Source organism: Mytilus edulis, chromosome 4, assembly GCF_963676685.1.
Source record: "Mytilus edulis chromosome 4, xbMytEdul2.2, whole genome shotgun sequence".
Lineage (NCBI taxonomy): Eukaryota > Metazoa > Mollusca > Bivalvia > Mytilida > Mytilidae > Mytilus > Mytilus edulis.
This window is the reverse complement of record NC_092347.1, coordinates 57,629,631-57,654,159: the sequence shown is the minus strand read 5'-3', so window position 1 is coordinate 57,654,159 and position 24,529 is coordinate 57,629,631. Positions and strand designations below refer to the sequence as shown.

At 31.3% G+C, this 24,529-nt stretch overlaps 1 protein-coding gene across 1 annotated transcript in view; it reads right to left on the bottom strand.

Annotated features, from left to right (window-relative positions):
• The window catches only part of LOC139520050 (phosphatidylinositide phosphatase SAC2-like), a 253,355-nt gene that overhangs the window by 200,744 nt on the left and 28,082 nt on the right, over positions 1-24,529 (bottom strand). The window contains exon 9 of the mRNA XM_071312470.1: positions 18,048-18,159. Within this exon, the coding sequence (XP_071168571.1) occupies positions 18,048-18,159 (112 nt within the window). The remainder of the gene's footprint in view (positions 1-18,047; positions 18,160-24,529) is intronic.

The following is a 24,529-nucleotide window of genomic DNA, read 5'->3' as shown; positions in this document are numbered from 1 at the left end:
TTAGTTATTAAGCTAATTACTTAATATTTTAAACATGTATCAAGAAAAAACTGCTAATTAACCAATGCACCCCACCCAAGGAAGCATTTCATAGCTCGTCTGACTCGAAAGTCATTATATGTCCGCAATTAATCGACCTATAATTCGATTTTCACCTGATAATAACATCCACAACATCAAATATCAAAGACTTCATTTGCTGTTAATTTTATTATATGTCAATCTGCCCTTCAACATAGAAATATTTACCTTGTTGTTCAATATTCTTTTTACATCTATTAATTTTTATAGAACATTCCCTTCTGATCTATGGCTTGGTTTCAATTAAATTGTTTGGTCAACTTTATCACAAAACAGCATGAGATATTGACAATTTTTTTTTATATGCGTTTGTACTTTTAAGAAATATGAATTATCTTTTAAAAAATGGACATACTAAGAACAGACCAAACAAACTTACTAATAATAATACTAATAATAAAAACAATAGGTTGAAGAAGAAAAATTGCCTCAGTTTTCAAAGTATACAATAATGCTTTTCAACTTCGCAACTTATTTGGTTTTCCAACGGTTTTGACCCCGGAACGATTGGTGTGTCTGATTCATTTAATGATAACTTTCCCCCGTTTATCATTAGTTAATCTGGGTTTAATTATCTCTGTCATGTCAAAGACCATCATGTAATCAACCAGGGAAATGCCTTTTTATTTATTATTTTGATATACTTTAGCTGAATTCTTTTCTTTTTACTTCCTTTTTAGTGATAGTCTTTAAGCGTACTTATACACCCCGCAATTGTTAATTGAATATGACGTCTTAACAATACATCCATTGGATATTTGATGTGTTAAGATTGATATTTAAATGTGTTCTGACTGATATTTAAGTCTTAAAAATATTATTTTTGCACAAGTTGTTATTGGCTTTGAACTAGCTAGCAGTAACTGCAAGTACTCTCAGATCTGTAATTTGTGTGTTTTTGTTTTTGGAATGCATAAATACCCGATCACGTTTAATTGTGTTTTTATTAAATACATTTCTATATGTTAATATTAGAAGATGTGGTATGAGTGCCAATAAGACAGCTCTCCATCGAGGTCACAATGTTTGTTCAGTTGCACCACCTACATGGTTAAGTGACGATTGAACGCTCATAAACATGTTGAACCCCGCCACATTATTTATGTGTCTGTCCTATGTCAGGAGCCTGTAGTTCAGTGGTTATCGATGGTTCAAATTTGTCATATTTGCTTTTCGTAAAATGTTATTCTGCATTGGCTAGAGGTATAAGGGGAGGATTGAGATCTCACAAAACATATTTAACCTCGCATTTATTTGCGCATGTCCCAAGTCAAGATCTTCTGGCCTTTGTTAGTCTTGTATATTTTTTTAAATTTTAGTTCAATTATATGTTTTGGAGTTATGTGGTACGTCTTTCATTTTTGTTTCCGTGCTTTGTCTACTTGCCATTTTGTTTTTCTTTGTTGAAATATTTTTGTTGTTTGTGCAACGATAAAGATTATAACACAAAGTTTACTGCTCTACCTTTTTTGACATTTTTACCTATTATTTCTGTTGTTTTTTTTCGTTCACACATTGTTGCCAGTACAATGCATAATGGCATTATATGCCACTGTCATGCAAATGAGAGTTTTATCTAGCTTTCAAAATGAAAAAACAGTAATAATTTAATGCTTCCGAAGCGCTTATCAGGATTTATGTTCATCAGGAACGCTGAAAGTCGAATATTTAAAAGCTAAGGTCGTATACAACCCAAATCAATTGAAGAACTATATAACCAAAAGTAAATAAAAAATAGCCGAAATCATCTAAGGTCAACCTTGCTTGAGGGAGTTGAAATGAGGGCAAATCCACCATTTTCTACATAAGGAAATTCATGTACCAAGTCAGGAATGTGACAGATGTTTTCTTTTCGTTTGATGTGTTCGACCTTTTGATGTTGCCATTTGATAAAGGATTTTCTGTTGTGAAGTGTCCTTGGAGTTCGTTATTTTTGTTATTTTAAATTTTAAACAGAGAGCATTTTTTTTTTTGTCAGGCAAAATAAATGATAATGAAAAACGTTACTGTTTATATTTAAAAAAAATCTTTTTTAATCTGGAAGTCAAGTGATACACTATATGACATTTATCACAATTTACTTTCATAAATGTCTGTCAATACTTGCCATGTGTTCTTGTTTCTGTCGTGCACATACGTATTTTCATTCATTCAATGATAGACGGTTATACGTCATTGATATAGCATTATTTTATCTAAAAGTTACTATATTTAGCAACAAAACAAATGAAAAACATGGCCCCTGTAGTCTTAGGCATTGATCAAGGAATATGTGGCTTTAAGAAATAATTATGAAAGAAAACTTGCTACCAAATGTGACATTCCATCAATTAAGCGTCATGATTAGAATTGTCAATGTCCCACTGGGACTATTGCTTTTACTTCCTCGCTTTACTGCTAGACATGTGTCTGACATCTCTTGTCACCATTGATTGATTTTCATTTGGAAGAAACAAAAATAAGAATGCATTATTAACAGACAAAAGAGAGTCATAAAGTACACACATTGGAATTATGACTAAAATAAGATCTACAGTTATATATATGCTGTGGTAACTCAAACATAATGGGTAAGATAAATGTTTGTTCTTCAACTTTATATCGATAACAAAAACTTTTTGGAAAATGCGGTGGAAGTAGAATTTCAATTTTAAAATTAGAATTCGATCAGAAACATCATTTGATCGAAAAATCAAAATAAGCACTAATTAGACACTACAGGGTAACGTATAAGTATGCCCTTATAGATCAAGGAATTAAATTTTTTATCTCCAGATAGTACGGCGGCTTTGTGAAAGATTGTGCACATCCTGCTACAAGCATGCAATTTAGCATAGACCTTCCTCAACTATTTCTCTTTTATTTCAGATAGGGAGCCATTTGAAAAAAATAATTCCCTTCCGGTAAAATCCAAAATGGCGGACATTATACTTAAATTAGCCCAATATCGAAGGCTAGTATGTGAAAAGGTGTTATTAATATGCTTCTATCATAATATTTGGTACACACCTTTGTTTTGTACTAGTTTTGGATAATTGGTATAGATTAGATGTCTTCAAAAACCCTACTTCCGGTAAAATCCAACATGGTGGACATTGTACTAAAATAAGCTTATTTTTAGGAAGGGTAATTGAAATGTGTTTTAAGTATTGCTACTATCATCATATTGTGCAGGAATCTTTCTTTGGTGTTTTTCATGGATACAATGTATAAAAAATATGTCTTTAAAACCCTTACTTCCGGTGATATTCAATATGGCGGACATAGAAATCAGTATTGATAGTTTTTCATTTTAATGTTCAACTTTTTTCTAAATGTAAAGAAAATATTGTTTTTTTAGCTGGTCATTACACTTTTGGGTTTAAGTCATCCTCAAAACTACTAATTCTATTCAACTTTGTATGTTTCAATACAAAGTTAACACTTCCAGTAAAAGAAAAACCAATATGGCGTAAATTTCAAAGATGAGTCCTCAATCCGTACCTTCGATGTGGGGTTTTTGGATAGTTTGATTAAAACAAAATAAAATCACTAAAGTTCTTAAACATCTTAAGAATGACTAATTTATGGCCCCAAATACATGTTTATTCACAATCGGAGAGCTTATTTTCCAAATTTACAAAGATCGTGGTAGCTAGTGTTTCTTACATCAATAATGTAAGAGCTCCTGATAAGTTGAAGAGGCCTCACAAAGAGTTGTCCAAAAGGGTTCCCATGGTTCATATTTTTCCATTCGCCATTCATAAGCGTCTGGACTAGTTAGCATAGGAACCAATACCAAGCTTGTTACTCATTCGCACCCGCCATGGTATATTGCACGTTTTACTTGCTGAAAAAGACTAGACCGAGTCGTGGGAATAGCCTAAATAAGTATTTCCTCTTCTAAAAAACACATGTTTTTGGGCTTCGTTAACCCCATCTGATAAGTTTGTTCGATCTTACAACAAAACTACGTATCTTTCTAACAATGACATTGTCAAATCCATATCTTGTGATGTTGGCTGATCAATCATCATTCTGAATGATAGAGTCACATCTTCAAACACCATCCATGTCACCAATGCAGTTCCTTTTCCAGCAAACGTGTAATCTCTCAATGCCTAGTGTATTTGAAAGATCATGGATAGATATATATCTGAAGCTTTTTCCACTTCCAAATTCAAGCCAAAGATAGTCTGCCCCTATGTCACTGAAAAGCGAAACAGCAATGACAGCAACATCAGTATCGACTGTTCGAGTCTTGACTCAGCTAAGTCTGTGTTTCACTGCATCAGACACATGCATCTTGATTCAAGTGTCAGCCTCTTCATGTGAACATGGTGCTAAGCTTGAAACATCATCATGTGGTGGATAACACGGAACATCTTGAGCAACTGTTACTACAACTACCTTTTTCACAAAATCTATTGAGCAAGCGAATGAAAACTTAAAAGTTCTTTCTTATTGTCGTCATTTCTCAGAAAACTTTGCCAATTTTGAGGATTTTGTTTTGACTCTGGATTCGTCTGTGTATTCCCTTTTTCCTAAATGTAGCTCTTGCTTCTTATAACAAATGCTCAGGATATTCTATCTTATCAACCTCGTGAGGCTGACAATAGAATCATGGTGCATGTGTCTGATGCAATGAACTTGCACGAGTCATGATTCGAATAGTCGTTACTGATGATGCTGTCATAACTGTTTCGCTATTCCGTGACAGGGGTAGACGAACTATGGATTGTGTTTGGGAGGGCAAAAAGCTTTTGATAAATATATACCAAAGACCTTTCAAATGTACCTGGCAATGAGTGATTACACACACTTATTGTGATCCATGTCTTTACCGGTTGTGATATGATTCTCTGATTGATTGAAAAGGAAAAAAGACTGCATGGGAAACATTGATGGCAACTGAAGATGTGACTTTAACATAAAGAATGGTGATTGATCAGCCCAAATTACCGAGGTTTAACTGTAAGATCACACAAACTTATCAGATGGGGTTAACATTTTTAACGAATCAAGAAAATAACTATTTGCGCAAAAGGGAAGACTAATTGAGGGTATTCCCTCACCTTGGTCTAGTCTTTTCCAGCATGTAAAACGTGCAATATACTAAGGCAGGTGTTTAGGGAATTGGCTCTTATGCTACCCAGTTCAGGCGGTAATGGATGGCAAGGGGACAAAGAGGATCACTTTTAAATAACTCTTTCTAAGGCCTCATCATTTTGTCAGAAGCTTGTACATTATGGATGTACTGGGGAATGCGGTTCGAGGCCAAAAAATGCTACATCCTAAGCATCAGAAACAAAAGCCATAAAATCTACAGTTTTAATGGACACATACTACAACAAGTCAAGCATAACCCGTACCTAGGCCTACAAATTTCGGAAGACATCAAATGGACCATCCACATATTAAACGTGGCAAAAAAAGCAACTTCAACACTAGGCTTTCAAAAAAGAAACTTGAAGTACTGCCCATAAGATTGCAAAAAACAGCTTACATCTAGCCCGTCAGATCAACGATGGAATATGGAGCCATATTACGGGACCCCTACACGGTAACAAACATGAATAAGCTACAATGGATACAACGTCAAGGGGCAAGATTTATCACAATAGATTACAAGTCAAGAGAGGACGGGTGTGTCTCCAATATGCTTGCACAACTTGAGCTGCAAGACCTCAAGATAATTGCAAGACGAACAAGCTAGAAGTTGATATTTATGTACAAAGTGGTTTATGGGCTGATTCCCGCTATTGAACTAGACGAATTTCTCTAAAAGCAGGTCCTAAGATAAACATAACTGCCAAGAGGTTCGAAGAATAGAGAGGGTCAAATCTGCTCTTACGCCTCGTCAATAAATCAGCGGCGCTCTCTCAAACCGTCATATTAAAGCCAAAATTGGTTTCGACAAAGTATTCATACAGATACAGAAACAGGGGATGTCGCGGTCGTTGTAAATGTGGAAAATCGAGTCTCCCGTGCACTGCTTTGTATGCACGTGGTGGTGACTGTCAATAAACATGTATTTTAAGCCAAATAGTAGTAAAAAAAAAACGTTTAAGTACTTTAGTAATTTTGTTTTGTTTTTGAAAAAAGTTGAATATTAAAATAGAAAATTGATATTTCTATGTCCGCCATTTTGGATATTACCGGAAGTAAGGTTTTTAAAGAGATATGTGTTATACATTGTATCCATGAGAAGCACAACAGAAAGGTTCCTGCACAATGTAATGATAGTAGCAATACATTAAAACACATTTCAAATACCCTCCCTAAAAATAAGTTTATTCTAGTACTATGTCCGCCATGTTGGATTTTACCGGAAGTAGGGTTTTTGAAGACATCTTATCTATATCATATATCTAAACGTAGTATACAACAAAGGTTGGAACCAAATAGTATGTTAGTAGCATGATATAAACATCTTTTCACATACTAGCCTACGATATTGGGCTGATTTAAGTATGATGTCCGCCATTTTGGATTTTTACCGGAAGTGAGTTATTTTTTTTCAAATGCCTCCCTATCTGAAATAATAGAGTAATAGTTGAGAAAGGTATATGCCAAATTTTATGCTTGTAGCAGGATTTGCACAATTCGTCTGAAATATGCTTGTAGCCGCCGGACGAAGACGCGCGTTTCGTCTACAAAAGACTTATATCTAAAGTTATAAAAAGTCCAAATAATAAACGAAGCTCTAGAGCATTCCAAAATGTTAGGCAAAATACAGGAAAGACAATCTATTCTTAAGGTAGAAAAATATCCTTAGCATTTCGAACTCAAAGTTGGGTAAACTGTAAACTTATAATTATAATGAATTTTTAAACAATCATTATTTCAATTTGAGGATTAGAATGTTTTCACCTTTGCAATTACCTTTAGCAATATCATTCAAAAGCTACTTTAAGTCATACTTTCGAAAGAATGTGAAGAAAAGACAGGACTGACGTTCCTAGTATATACTTTGTACTGTCATTTTCGAAGTAAAATGTATAGGTCGAAAAGAGGGGCGAAAGATCCCAGAGGGACAGTCAAATTCATAGATCGAAAATAAACAGATAACACCATGGCTAAAAAAAGGCATACAGACAAATAATAGTACACAAGACACACCATAGAAGACTAAAGACTAAGCAACACGAACTCCACTAAACACTAGGGATAATCTCAGGTGCTCTGGAAGGGTAAGCAGATCCCGCTCCATATTTGGCACCCGTCGTGTTGCTCAATTCGTTACAAAACTTGTAAATAGTCCAATTGAAAGGTACTTTACAAAATTTTGATTTGCTAATATTCCTTTATATGTATTTCATTGATTGGCTTAGTTTTGTGGATCTCAACCATTTACAGTCTATTCAAACATTCCCAAACGGTTAGGGTGTGGTTGTTCCCTGGGGACTTGCCGAATATATAATGTCATCATAATATAACAAACATATAGAATAATGCATTTTTATTTTGTTACTGACTTTATCGGCAATTATAGCATGCAAGTGTGCTAGATACTTGAACTGAAGGTGGGAATTATCAATAGTGACTTATTCTTATATAATCTAAATTATAATTCAATGCGTCTTGACAATTCAAACATGAAAATATATGGTTAAGAAGTGATGAAAAAAACCATTTAGTTGACATTAGAACATTTTAAAATTGCAGAAGTGGGATTGACCTGAGAGAATAACATTATGTTTCATTTGATTCCATATGTCACGTAAAACATGCTTAGATTCTCTATTTCTTTTTTTCGGTTTTTGTGTAAATTAAAAAATATATTCCAAGTCAAAGATCATGTCATCCATGTATTCGTGCGTCCAGCACTTACTGGTTTCAAAAAATTATTATTTGAAAATAAATACATCAATTCGAAAAAGGTATTGCTATACACACCTAACCACCAAAGAATAACAGACGTAGATAATAACCACTATACAGGTCGCCCGTGCGGGCCTCGACAAAGAGTGAAACCCATACCGACAAAAAAACCTAATAAGGGTCCTGACATAACATAAACAAAAGAGAAAATTAAAGGGCAGATTTATGCTTTTAAATTCACCAAAGATAAATACGACGTAAATTCATCAAAGACAAACACTAAATATCTTATTGGAGGAATTTTGATTGGTATATAATTGTATTTGTCTTATCATTTTATTCAATGACCGAGAAAAGTATCATTGAATTTTATTAGGTCTCAAATTTGGCTGTACATCTAAAACATGACAAAAGATAACAATCGAGATTGTGCAGGATGTAAACATTTTCTGTATGCAACAAATATTAATAGACTTGAACCGTATTGTATCCAGCTATCTACAGACATCTGCTCAAAAATATAATATCAAAGTTTAAATCAGCTTGTAGGTGTGATTAATTTTCAAAGTTAAAGAGAATAAAGACCTACGATATTTATTTGGCTTTCCACTGATTTTTGTGATGGCAGTTAATTATAGTTTTAACAAATAAATATCAACCATTTGAATACACAAAAAGTCTTTTCATTATTGCAAGCAGGTTTGTTTGTATGTACTGCTGTCAATGCTGAAGTTTTCAGCTTCTGCAAGTTTGAAAGATCAAATAAACAACACAGTAAAAACATTTAGATGATTGAATAAAGCTGAGCAAAAAACGATCGGTGTTGTTTAAACTAAACTTGGTATTGCCAATCACAAATTTCATCAGTAACATGTGCAATGTTCAATACGCAATTTTTGACTTCTAAGTTATCAAATACAACAGCCATTTTTTTCTGCGATCATGAGGGGTCAATATACAAAGACGGAAATGTTACATTGTTTTCAATGTTAATATATAAACACGACAATGTAAGTTCAACGAACAATAATAATTTGATGATGCTGATGACAGATATTTAATAAATTTGAGAATGGAAAGGGGGAATGTGTCAAAGAGACAACAACCAGACCATAGAACAGACAACAGCAGAAGGTCACCAACAGGTCTTCAATGCAGCGAGAAATTCCCGCATTTCATACATTCTTAAGGCAACTTATGGATGAACATATTGTATAGACACTTTAATATTAACAATTATATAAAATATCATAATCTCTTTCTTTTGTCTCTGAGGAAAGATAAAAAGACTAGACTTCATATTGATTCAGTGTTTAGTTGAATTTTGATTGGCTAAGATCTGTGGATCTCAACCATTTACAAATGGTTAGGTCGTGGTTGGTCCCTTGGGACTTGTCGATTATATGATTTCAAAAAACAAACACTAAATATCTTGCTGAACGAATTTTGATTGGTATATAATTGTAATTTTCTTATCATTTTATTCAATGACTGAGAAAAGTATCATTGAATTTTATTAGGTCTCAAATTTGGCTGTAAATCTAAACATTGTTGTCATTGACGTGTGCTCTGCGTCTCTATTTATTTATACTTGTTGATATTTCAGAATTTCTTAATAAAAGATATATAACTGAATAACTTTATCTATTTTGAGTAAGCCACAAGAGACTTCCGTCAAACATAACCCAAATATCAACAAATCAATAATTGAATATGTATGCAATGCAGGGTATTTCAACTCGAGTGAATGATATTGTCTGTCTATGTTAGAATTTTTCCAATTTGTGAGGTGTTTTGCGTATTTTTCAGTTTAATTACAAGATTTTCTTTGACATGGCAGTGATAAGTATAGCGAGGAATATTGACCATTGACATATAAATCCATAATACGGAGTAACATGGTCAAGTCGAAATGTCATACTATAGAATAGTGTTACTGCACTAAATCATGTCATGAAATGACTGATATAGATGAAAAGCCATTATATAAAAAAAACAGTGATGATGACGACGATGATGATCATGATGATGGATATGTGATTAATTGCCAGGAGCAAATATTTCATGAATATCAGGAGAACGTGTTAATGATAAAGTAGTGTGAACCTAAACCGACATGCTGATGCCTTTTTTAGCGTGTCAGTTCTCAAGGGTGAAAAAAAACATGTTACCATACCCGTATTCCAAACCAACCAATCTTTGTTCTTACTCCAAAATATCGCCTCAAAATCAAAGAGACAGTAATTCACCGATATTCAAATCTCCTACAGAGACAAACCAATGTAACAATAAAAAAAACATTGGAATCACATAAACTCAAAACGGATCACGAACAGGAACGTCGACAATAATGTAAACTGGTATACATGCATCACCTACCATGCAATATCACATCAACTAAAATACTGGCTGCTTTCTATTGAGGCTTTCTGTAAGTTATCGATTTGAATTTAAATGTCAGTTGTCTCTTGAAATTTCTAATTAAGTTAACCTGGGCCTTAAAACATTACATTATACTTTGGGTCTCTGTCTATTGTTCAAATCCATTTCGTGACTTTAGATGTGAAAATAGTCATTATTCTAGGATTGTATGGTCTTTACGTCTTTATGGTGAATTACATGCTCCTGACTTTGGACATACATAATTCAGCAGTTGTCTCTTGAAGTTTTTAATTTAGTTAACCTGGACCTTTAAACATTACATTATACTTTGGGTCTCCGTCTATTGTTCAAATCCAAATCGTGACCTAAGATGTGAAAATAGTCATTATTCCAGGATTTTATGGTCTTTACGTCTTTATGGTGAATTACAAGCTCCTGACTTTGGACGTACATAATTCAGCAGTTTGTCTTTACACAAATCAATTAATAAATAGAATTTTCATCTTAAAAACAGTACAAAATCTCCCATTTTTACAATAGCACAGGCTAGTCGCTGCAAATGTTTCCCTCTTGTTTTCAAGGGAGTGGCATTTGTATATGTTCATCTTAATGTTCTTATTCAAACTAAGTCCTAAAATTGCCAAAGGATCAATAAAGATGTCCTTTCTGATCTATTTACATGATGCACTATGTAAACCTTTGTTTAAATGTGCTGACCATCTTGATTAGGTAAATTACTATGACAAAACCTTAACTAGACAGATGGTAATCTAATAACGGTGCATTCTATAGAACCTAAGTTTTTTTTAGGGTAACCACAATAAACCAAGTCATCAAATACAAGAATTGTGTCTGTCAAGTGTTTGCAAAATGTCCTGATACTCAATGAATCTTTGAGATCATTATTATTGAATGTGTCAACAAATTTGAAATTTTCCAAAAAAATATTCCAAACAAAAGACACATATATAAACAGAATCTTCATAAATAATCTATTTGATACATTTAAAAAAAAAATAACTTCAATTTTTTTTTCTATGAATAAAAACGTACTGTAAAAAGCTTTTACAAAACAGCAGCGGAATCTAAATGACAACATGGATTAGGCTCAACTATTAGCAGAAAATTATATGTCAAAAGGTTCATATAACTGTGTTAATAGGGAAAACGGTACTATTTATTCTGCCATAGGCGACAATAGTAACATTTTCTAAATTTACCACTTTTTAAGATAAAAACCTGGATAAAACAGTTATATGTTGTGTTAGTACTTTATTATTCTGTTTTAAAAATTAAAGCCAAATAGTATCATGACCAACTTCCAACGGAGCTTGTTTATGTTATCCATGCCCACCGTCATTTTGCACAAAATTTATGAAATTTTGGAAGTCTTTTCGAATAATTCTCTAGAAAATATTTCAATAGGTTTCAAAATTTATATTGTAAATAAACACACTGCAGTTATTCATATATAAATAAAAAATATATTGTACCCTTACATCCAATCCCAGCGCTCCTAATTTGACTTCCTTCACCTGCCTTGGGTACACAAAAGGCCAACCTAATGCTGGGAAAATTTAATACTACCGTTTTCCCTAATAACTTAGTTTATGAATCTAAATAAAGAACAAGCACGACTACATAAATTGCAGTTTTCAACAAATAGGTTGAATGACAATGACATTTACTATTATAGATAATATTATTAAAAATATTTCACTGCCTGTACCAAGTCAGGAATATGACAGTTGTTATCCATTCGTATAATGTGTTTGAGCTTTAGATTTTGCCATTTGCTGAGGGACTTTCTATTTCGAATTTTCCTCGGAGTTAGGTTTTTTTTTGTTCTTATACATTTTACTTTACATATCATTATCTCACATTGATTTTCAATAAATACATGTAGCTTAATTCAACTGCATTTACACTGATTACCTCAGAGTGGTCAGTGCTTTAAAAAAAGTTGATATTGTTTAAAATAGTTGAGATAAATACATAAACGTATTAAGAAGATAAAGCTTTAAAGATTGTTTAAATCATAATTGTTTAAAAGAGATAGTTCAACTTGGGTATCTTCATTTAAGAAATACCAGTTTTCCCTAATGATTTTGATTTATTAAGGCATCATTAATTTACCAATGTTCAAATCTTGTAATTCAATCACGGTAAGATCATTTATAACTTTATATATCTCTCTTGTTTTAATATACTGATGATTCATTATTATTCGTTGGATACCAATTTTCATGGATTTTGTGAGTACAGGTGAACCACGAAATGAAATTTTATATACGCTTGTATGAAGACTTTCTCAAAACCACGAAATTCAATATCCACGATCTTGCAAATTTTGCTTCATCCACGAAAATTGGTACCCACAAAATGGTGATACCACAGTACGTAGAAATGGCCACTTTGTAAGTTGGTTCACACTTCCACGGTCATATTTATATAATTTAATAAACTCTAGATTTAAATAATTCTCTTTTATAGGTGGACTTATAATGTCAACAATATAACCACTCAGCTGGTGTCTCTTGTGCTACCCCATTTACTAGTTTTGATACTATTTTATGGATTATCAAGAACACAAGAAGTGAACTTACTCTAGGTATAATTCTTGTTTTCTTCATATTCCACAAAATAGTACCTACTGTTTCTACTTTTTATTTTGTAAGTGTTTAATCTACAGGATTGTTTAAGGATGTGTTCAAATGATTTTCAATTATTTTTGCCTTGTCTTTGAATGAATTTCCTAAACTGAGATCTATGTATGAACAAATATAATTTAAAACCATTTATTTCCCTAGAATCAATACGTTTTTAATTCCAATTTGAATATATAGTTTACCTTTAATAATACAAATTATTTAGATAATTGCTATCATCTATAAATCCATTATCAACAGCTTTCAGCACTATTATCTTTAAAGTGAAGATATATAATGTTATCCTTTAAAATCAATCTAAATAGTTCCATATAGATAACAAGCTGCAGCTTACTTCAAAAAACATTTAGCTAATGTTCTTTTAGACTTAAAATATCTTTTAACTTTTATCTTGAAATATTAATTGACTCTAGACGGTATCAAACTGCACAAGTAATTGATTTTTTACTTTTTGTCCCTTCTAATTTCCAACAAAACATTATATCAAAGACCCAATAAATATTTTTTTTTATATATTTTTCATTTTACACCTTCCACCTGAGGTCTTTTTATAATATAACTGTTCTACAAATAAAACTTATAAAGCAAGAATCTATGAGCATGTAATTACAAGTCAGGAAGATGAGCTATTAAATTTGTTATTACTGCTTCAGGTAAAGGCAAAAGTGCTCTGGCAAGTCAAAGTGTAAAAACACAGCTTATAATTACTGTATCCCTAATAAAATTGTAGTGTCAATTACAGATCAAAGAATCAGGTTACAAATTAATCTCAGTTTCATGCTGATTCCAATAGCAATGGATAATTAGAGTCGGATTACCATTCAGTAAAGTCATTAATAACTACAATAAGTTGAGAAACTGCATAAAAATATACAACTGAACCATCTTTGGTAACCATTAAAAGTAAAAAAGTGACTTTCAAATTGACTGTAGTAAATAATAGTGCAGTTGCACAGATCTGACTTTGATAACAAAAATTATTTGAAGTGAAGCATAATTTATTATTATTATTTATAATGTAGCAACATTCCAGCAGCACCTGCATACGGTGTATATATCTCCCAATTGGTACGATATTCCCGTGCTTCCATTTCCTATCATGATTTTCTTGATGGAGGGTTGTTGCTCACAAGGAAGCTATTAAATCAAGAGTTCCAAATGGTGAAGTTGAAATCATCTCTTTGTAAATTTTACGGAAGCCATCACAAGTTGGTTGACTGTTATGGAATAACCGTTTCCCAAATGATATCGGATATGTCCCTTACGTCGTAACTACAATCCCCTTCCCTTTCATGAATGTGACCTACCGAATTAGACTATTTACTGGATTTGTTATCTCATAAACAACACAACGTGTGCCACATGTGGAGCAGGATCTGCTTACCCTTCCTGATATTACCCCTAGTTTTTGGTGGGATTCTCGTTTTCTATGTTGTGTCATGTGTACAATTGTTTGTCTGCTTGTCCTTTTCATTTTGAGTCATGGAGTTGTCAGATTATTTTCGATTTATGAGTTTGACTGTCCATCTGGTATCTTTCGTCCCTCTTTTATTCAATAAAGCTTATCTCTAGTGAACAGATATGCATATGAAAATGTCACCAGCATTTCATAACTTGTTTTCCAATTATTATAAATCATATTGATTTTTCAGTTTCAGAAGGAAAGTTTGGGAAAGCTAATACAAATAATGGCTTAAAATAATTTTTGGTTGCCCTCATGGTAACTTCCTAAAATTCATTTCAGGGTTATGACTCTAACTAGTAATTAACAGTTTCCAATTACTTTTATGTATTTTATAGTTTTGAAGATATGTATTTTGAAAAATGTATAAACTTAAATCCCCCTGGATTATTTATGTTGTTGATCTCATCATTTATAGATCCACTTCCATTGAACAACAAATAGTTTCATTCATTAATTTTAACTGTAAAGAACACTTGTTGCATGTACAACTTCACAATAATTTTTCAATGACAAAACCCAGGAAGCATCATCATCATTAATAATGAACTATAAAATTAAAATCACATCTGACATGAACAAAACCCATCTTCATTTTTCTTCAATCTGGAGAAGCAACAGGATTAAGAAAGCAAGTTAATTATTTCCAGAAGTATCTGTTTTATTTTGACACTTTTAACATCAACTTAACCAATCTCAAGATACCAGGAAATGTGAAAATAATAATTGGAACTGTTAACTTATTTCTTATTTTTTATTTGAATATTTCTCATGAGCATTATTTCATTTCCCTATTTTCCATCATTTCTTTTAAATTTTTACTTTTTCAACAACAAAAAAATTATCCATGAAAACACATTTGAAAAATTCAGTTTTTAATCATGTTTTGATATACAGTTTAAACTGAGAAATTAAAAAAAAATAGCCATCTCCACTATTTTTTATAGTTATTTACTAGTATGGGAATAAAATGGACACAAATCTTCTTTAACAGAATCATTGCACTACTCAGGCAGTATACTGTTGTATTGTATCTTACTAATCTAGCTTGCAAACTTCAACTTTTCAAGCTTGTCAAGTTCTTGGAGATGAATAACAAGTGCACAGTGAACAAGATCATTTTTCTCAACACAGGGTAAGAGCTGCACTCATTAAAAAGCAATTAGTAATTATTTTCAGCATAAAGAACTCATGCATTGCATGATAAATTTCCTCCAGTCATCAATCATAAATGATTGAATTTTTACATTAAATCACTTCATTTAAAAGAGTGGCATTTTGTTTCAATGCACTGACATTTTTTAATGTCGTGTACATAAATTCATTTGTATTTAGCAAGAAAAATATTAGGCAATTAAGACTGCTAATGAAAAATTTCTTTTCCGGCAATATTTTAAGAAAGTTAAGAAATTAAAAACACCGAAAGCAATTTTTCAATTTCTGACTTCAACCTTAAAACTAATGTATAACATCTAGAATTGTGACCAAAATCATTTGGCTCTTTTGTTTTCAAAATTATAATCAAATTTGCCACAAGGCAAAACAAATAACAACATGTATTCACATTGTGCCATTTAGCATTTATTACATTACCATCCCATATGTGTTATTTTTTTTTTTTAAAAGGCAAACTCTACAGAGGTTATAGTTACACATGCACTACTTTAGTTCAACATTTTTTTCCAATAAAAATTATAATAAATAAAATACTTCATAAAAGCATACAGTTGGTACTATTCTCATGACTTTCATAGTCAAATTATGTTTAAAGTTTCAAATAATGAATAGATCTTTAAAGTATATTCACAAAAAAACATGCAACAATCCATAGTACAAAAAAAAACATATTATGTATATTGGTAGTTTTTTGCCAAAGTTTAAATTTTTTTTCGTTCTGGTTGCTATATTACTGCTGCTTTTTAGTTTGCAAGTTAAATCACAATGTCAATATAAAAAAGAAATCAAAACATAACAACTGCTGGTGTTCACAGAACAGACACACACCCACTTGTATAAAAATAAACATTATCAATTTACAAAGCAATGTAAGTATAATACCGCACTTCGTAATTTTTTGTTTGTTTTCAGTTAGTCTTTTACAGCTCAACCTACACTTATATATTTAATACATTAAACAAACAAGTTAAGATTTCTACAGGATGAGAAACGGCAGCTGCAAAGTGTTAGTAATGTTGTCCCATGGAATGATAGAACAAGAAGCTAATTTTGCAGGTGTATGACTGGTTGGGTGTGCCAATAATATATCATATAACGTGGTTCCATAAAATGTTGCACACAAGAAATCTTAATTAATATTTTATCTAATATATATCATAGATTCCAATTGAAATCCAATGAAAAAAAGATATTCTGTTACTCAAATAGTTAAATTCAATAAAGCAACAAATCATACATATATAAAAATTACATTAAAAACATCTTGTCATCAGTTTTATAACATATTACTCTAAATACACAATACTTCAAATTCAGTGATTTTTTTTGTTTGTAATATCTTTAGAATTTCTGATCACTTTTTTTTTATTTTTCTATGTGAAACCACATAGATTCAGCAACATATTATCTACATGTATTTCATTCTCTTCTCTTTTCATTTGTTTATATTGCAGCACACCTTCCAACATCTATATCTTTTTCAAGGAGATCTTTATTTACAAATTGACTATGAAGATTATATATCAATTTTACTTGCAATAAAATTATACAATGTTAAAAAACGTTTTTTTGTAAAATAAAATCTTTCACAACATGAAACCTGCTCCTATTGACCAGGTCTTTTTTGTTGTGTGGTCAATTCTTTATAAATTTTACAAAACCATTAAAATAATAACTGTTGAAATCAGATTTGTTTATGCAACATATAGACAATATAACCTTGAATCTAACTAGTTCACTCAAAACCTTGATAAAACAAAAATCTTGAGCAGTTTTATTTCAATAGTTTTTTGGGAACCTCAAATGAAGTTACCACACACATGAAAGAAAAAAGCTTAAAACATAATTCTTATACTGCAAAATTCATATCAATTATTATTTCAAGGGAATGCAAGAAAGTCATACAAATAAACATTAAGTTCTACAAAAATGAAGAATTTCTTTGTGAAGACTTACACAAAAATCAAATCAAATTGTTTCTAAGAAAAATAAATCAAATCTTTTTCAAAAGGTATAATAATATAAAACATGTGTAATGAATATATATCAAACCTATCTCTTTTATGTTGAAACAAATATAATATATTTTCTTGTATTACACTCTTTACAACAAAGAAATTCTTCAAACTTGCTTGAAATAAATGATACTGTAGTGTTAATCGAAATACAAAGCATTATTCACACTGTTTCATGCTAAAAAAAGATATAAATTACTTAAGTGCTTTCTTCATTTGCATTTCATACCGACTAGGTAAATTGTTGATTTGTAGAGTTGGCTTTGAAGTCAAATATTTCATAAATTTCTGTCACTTTGTTTATACTGTATATATTCTATAAATTCATAAAATATTTTCTGCAAATTTCTAATCTCAGCTTGTTACATGTCAAAATAAGACAATGAACTATACACCTGCAAAGGAACTGACAAATTGATTTAACTCTACAGTATCATCTAATAGTACAGCAAACCCTACCTTTGTCTAGCCGTGGAGGGGGTCTGTACTTTAATCCAGACTGACTCCAGTAAACTGGAATGGACCCTCGTACTTGTACAAATGAAACAATATGTGGCTTGAATTCTAAAAACTGTAATAGAACAAGATCACATAGATAAGTTAAATGTCCATAAACTTTTAAAAAAAATAGGAACCTCTCTATCTAGAGAAATAACCTGCATAGTTCACTTTAGTAAACCTTAATTAAATACAGTTTGGACTGCATGGGCTTTTATATATCTTTTTGAGAAAAATGGCTTAACATATAATCATTAGAGGGTTTGTTTTCATCCAAAAACAACATAATAACAATGATGGTCATTGTTTTCTTACACACCTGTATATCAAAATATCTTGTTATATCATCCAATATTTTCATCATAGGTACCAGGCTTAAGATATTGTCCACCAGCACTTTGCTTTGTAAAGAGGCATAATTCGAGAATGGTAAAAGTGACACCAACCATATTCAAACCTGATCTGAGTTTTGTGACTAAAAGTATTGTGTACAAGTTTCATATCATTTGGTTGAGAAAAAACCTAAAGTAAGGAAATGAAAAAATCAGCAATTTTTCCCCACATTAAGGGGCATTACTTCAGAATGGTTAACGTGAATCCACACAACTTTAACTTGGTAATAAGCATGGTGTATAAATTTCTATGCAACTAAGAAAATCTATTCCTGGAAAAGACCATCCTTAAAATTTTGAAACATTCAAAGTTTTGTAAACAGTAAACTTATAGTTATGGACCCCATAACTTTTCTTCTTTTTTTTTGTCAAAGACTGACTTAAATCTGACTTACAATCATAATTAATAAAGTCCTCTAGGAAATCAATATCAGTAGTACAGAGAATAAAAAGTTTTATATATTTCTTGTTTACATAATAAGGGTATATTTTACAAGTATCAAGACCTTAAAAGTCTGCAAAACAAGAGTCAAAGCCATAAGAATTAGAAAAGAGATAAAAATTTCGATGAAACAGAAAACAAAGAAAATTCACTCACAGAAGAGGTCACTTTTTTTTTAAAGAAAACTCATCAGTGACATTGCAGTAGATTAATACACATAATAGTCCATTTGCCAATTACCGATTTGATTCTGTTATTACACACTTTTCAAACAAATTTCTTCCCTTTGCCAATTGTAGACTGGTTCTGTACCGGACAAAATTTGCTTTTGCCAATGCAAAGCATGATGAATTGAAAGTGATAATTATTGGCAGTTTAACTAATTTTTCATGAAAAATAGATTCTGATGTAAAAAGCATTTAGCTGAAAAACAATTAATATAATCAAAAGATTTAAAAACCTTAAAGATTACTCTTATCATGCACAGGTAAATTTGCTCTTTCTGTTAGCTCTCCATTGTAAATAAAAATTAATGTACCTCATAAGGGAGACAACTTAAAAAGGGATCTCTAATTACAGGGTCAATTATGGGAATTGGCAAATAGACTATTGGTGAAATATATAATGTAGACATATGTTAGTTCATGTTTGTCATATTTGTTTTTTATTTATAAATTAGGCCCTTAGTTTTCTCAATTGAATTGTTTCTTACAATTCATGGCCAGACCTTATAGCCTTCTACATAGTGTGTGTTTTCTCCTTTTTGAAGGCTGTATGGTTGCCTATAATTGCTTACATTCACTTTATTTGAACTTTGGTGAATAGATGTCTCATTAGAAATCATACCACATCTTCTTATTCTTATATATTCTGGAAAAAAATTCTTGAACACAATAGAATCTATAATTGAAAAAAACTTTTACAACATTTTTTAAAATGAAAAACTGAACATCTTTGATAAATTACTAGACATGAAAGAAAACTGTGTCTTCGGACTTAAAAGAATCAAAATTTTGAGATAAATTTAATTTGGAAATCAGAAATCACTTTTAGAAAACTCAGCATCCAAAGTGACAGCTATAGACAGCTACTTCCATACTTATTATACCTGATTTTGTAATAAAACTTGTGGAGAGTTGTCTCATTGACAATCATACCACATCTTCTTTTGAATATATACAAACATTTGTAGCAATTTGTGTCATTCGTCTGGATAGTTTATAAAATCAAAGGTAGTGTTTAAATGTAAATTTCATCTGACTTGAAATGATCAGACTGCATTATTAGAAAATAAACTAGAATAATGGAGGAAAAGTACAATTTTCATTTTTATGTACTTTTGAAATGCTTTATCAGAGTTAAAATAAACTTTAAACTGAGTTTTATTGAATAAGCTGTTTATTTTTCTTTCTGCTATGTATTATTATATCATCAAAGTTAAGTTTTTTTTCCTGTACTGATTTTATTGTATGAACTTTTATATGATGAGATTCGTATGTCCAAAGGGGACCTGAAATGAATTATGAAATCTAATATCTCCACCAACTTTGTTGAAGGGATTTGGAACCGATGTTTCTGAATAATTTGTATATTTCAAATAAAGTCTGACTTAAAAAGTAATTCAATGGGTTTTAAAATGTAGAGTAAATGCACATCAAAAAAGTTAGTAACAATTCAATGGGGAAAGGGAAGATACAAATCAACAAAAAAAAACCAGCACAAACACGTTTGTACTTAAATAAATCTGAAATACTAAAATATTTCAAAAGCTGATCGTAGAAAGCAAAGGCAGATATTGGAAAATTTCTGGATCTGCCACAGAAAAGATGTAATGGACAAAAACAAACTAACAAAAGAAGGAAAGAAATGGATCAACAAATGAACACATAACAATCATGATACAAGACCCCTTTCAATAAGCATTGAATGAAATGCTGTTTAGCACTACACTGATAGATCAACTAAAACATAATAAAGATGCCTTGCAATTTGTGAAAATCATTATTTTTTATCCAAAAAAATCTGAAAATGATCGAATAATCCCACTCCAATGTTGGTATTTGAAAATGTCATACAACTGCACCAAACCTTCTTCTATGAGGGGCATAAAGGGAGGGTGTCTGCACGGATGAACATTGAAAAAAATTGGCATTTCACGATGAACGAACAATTAAAAATTTCTTGCAGGTTGATCTTTTTAACTATTTTATGATACACAGTGAATAAAGAACCTTTTTCAGGGTTGCATGTGAAATAAAAATGGCACAACATGTTGCACAAAAATAACCTATTACCAACCTCTTCTATGTTACATCAAACCTCTCCAGAACAGAATTTTTATGTTAAATAAAAATGAGAACAGGAAGAATACTTTGTCTTGTATGGATATCTGACACTTCAAATGCCAGTAAAAAAAAGTCAAAAAGAGTAAGTTTATGTATAATAGAACCTAATTTCAATAAATAAAATGAGAGCTAATTGCAGTTTGTTGTTAAATTTGAAACATTAGTTTACCTAATGTTGCACATAATAATAAATCTTTCAATTAATGGATGATTTTCCAAAAGCATGAAAATATTATGGCCAATTAACAAGTTTCAAACATGTTAGAAAACATCAAGTTAAATGCATTTTATGATTAAATTTTTTTATTGAAACTTTAAAGGCAGATAACTCTACACTAACATCAAGAAGTTATATATGTGCTAAAAATTGGTTTACAGTACCATATATACATTTTTTTATAAACCCCAAAAATAGAAACAAAACTATGTTAACTAGTACTATAGTCACTTCAAAGTTCAAGACCATGAGTTGTTTGTTGGCACATTACGCTTATCAGTGCAATAAATACAAATACATTTCTATAACACAACATGACATAATACAGTTGAGTTGTTTGTTGTACGTCTTTGTTTTTATGCCCCATTTATCATTATGCCCCATTTATGGGCATAATGTTTTCTGGTCTGAGTGTCCGTCTGTCCTTTTTCGTTCGTCCGTCCATACATCCGTTCGTCCGTTCATCCATCCATCCATCCATTCATCCGTCTGTCCTGTTTTAGGTTAAAGTTTTTGGATGAAGTAGAAGTCCAATCAACTTGAAACTTAGTAAACATGTTCCCTATGATATGATCTTTCTAATTTTAATGCCAAATTAGAGATTTTATTCCATTTTCACAGTCCACTGAACATAGAAAATTATAGTGTGGATGGGGCATCCCTGTACATGGAAAACATTCTTGTTTTAAAAATAAGAAGATGTGGTATGATTGCCAATAAGACAAATCTTTACAAGAGACCAATTGACACAGAAACTAACAACTATATAAATCACTATACAGCCTTCAACAATGAGCAAACCCATACCCCATAGTCAGCTATAAAAGACCAGTAATAACAAATATAAAACAACTCAAAAGAGAAAAATAGCAGCCTGATTAATGTACAAAATAATGAATGAAAAACAAATATAACATACAGCACCAAGCGACAACCACTGAATTACAAGCTTTATTGTAAATCTTATCATTTATAACAAAAACATGAATTTCGGGTCAAATAAGTAAGAGGGAAATGTGCATCTACCAATGATTCATAAGACCAGCTGTACTTCACCTATCATACTCTCAGCAACAGAAATAAGGTAACTGAGCTTTTAACAAGAAAACCCATGACCATAAGACCAATATTAGATTTTTTCTGTAAAAAGGGATGTTTATATATCTTACAAAAATAATATACAGAGATCATCAATTACTGATAAACTTACATTAAACTTAATACTGATCAAGGAACTATGAAAATGAGGTCAATATCTGGAAAAGTAAATGCACTCATGAGCACAAATTTCAGTGATTCTGAAGTTCTAAAGACCAAATATAGTTCAATTATTATTAATAGTGACTTAAAAAGTAAAAACACAAAAATACTGAACTGCGAGGAAAATTCAAAAAGGAAAATCAAAAATCAAAAGGCAAAATCAAAAGTCCAAACACTTCAAACCAAAGGATAACAACTGTCATATTCCTGACTTGGTACAAGCATTCTCTAATGTAGAAAATGGTGGATTGAACCTGGTTTTATAGCTAGTTAAACCTCTCACTTGTATGACAGTCGTATCAAATTCCATTACATTGTCAACGATGCATGAACAAAACAAACATACTCAAAGAGTAAAAAATGTCAAAAATAGGGGTACAGCAGTCAATATTGTGTTATCATCTTAATATCACTATAAAAACAACAAATGTAACGAAGAAGCACAAAAAGGCATACATCAAATTTAACATACTCATTTAAAGTTCAGATAGTGGATATAGCCATCTAATCATGAAAACTGTGCAGTAACTCTATTCATTAATTGACTTATACAAATGAGGTCAAATACATCAGAAAAATGTCAACCAGAAACAAAAGACCATAAAGCATCTGTTAAAAGCTTAGGATCATCAAACACTTCTACCTTTCTTCAAACAAACTATTGACACTGTTGTCATGCTTTTACCTGAAGTAATATGCATTTATATCACCTCTATTGACATTACTTGTAGGCAATCAACTAATCAATTGGAAAGGCATAAAAAGTTGGTGAATTGGAAAAAAATAAACCGAGGATGTTTTGCCGAGGAACAGCAGTTTTGAAACAAGATTATTATGAATTAGGACAATAAAAAAGAACTGTAGACTAGTTTATATATTTAACAGACATGGTTGTTCTCTCCAAACCAATAATAAATCTCTATAAAATTTATAAGACCAGAACAATACCACCTTAACATGGGTCCATTGGTGCTAGATAGTTGAAGTCTTAAGTCTAAGACACTAGGAAGCCCTATTTCTATACTTCAGCCACTTTTTAAATCATAATCGATTTTCAATGGGCACTTTTTTAAATTTATACTCCTTCATAAATAAATCTTGAACCAAAAGTGAGTTAAACTCGATCAAGCTTCAAGAATATAACTAACAATAGAACAGACAGTTCCATTTTCAGTTTTTCTGTATTCATCCATCTCAAATTGACAGGGAAGATTATGTGCAACTGTGCAATATAAACTATTTTATTAGGACAATTTTTTGCTAATGTTTTAATCATAACTACCATCTGTGATGAAAGGCATGAATATTTCATAAAACAGGATACATTTATTGATCATTTGTGTTTGTCTTTTGTCACATGGTCTTACATTTTATGAAACATTCACACAATTAAGATGAAAATCTCCTGCAGACCATTCTGTACTTAACTTTCCAATATGCATCTTGTACAAATCTGTTTAGGTACGGTAGTTTAATGAAATTTGCCAAAGTATTTAAGTGTTTCTTTAAAAAAAACAAGAGTGCACACGCTGAAATGTCTCGCCTTCTATACTAATCATTGATATTATGTTGATAGTCCTAAGTATAAAGCTAAGCTTTATTACAACTGTCACATAAACTTAACATTAACCAAGATAACTAAACAAAGACCAATGAACCTTGAAAAAGAGGTCCAGGTCAGATAACCATGCCAGGCAGACAGGTACAGCTAACAATGCTTCTATACAACATATATAGTTGACACATTACTTATAGTTTAAGAAAAATAGACCAAAACACAAAAACTT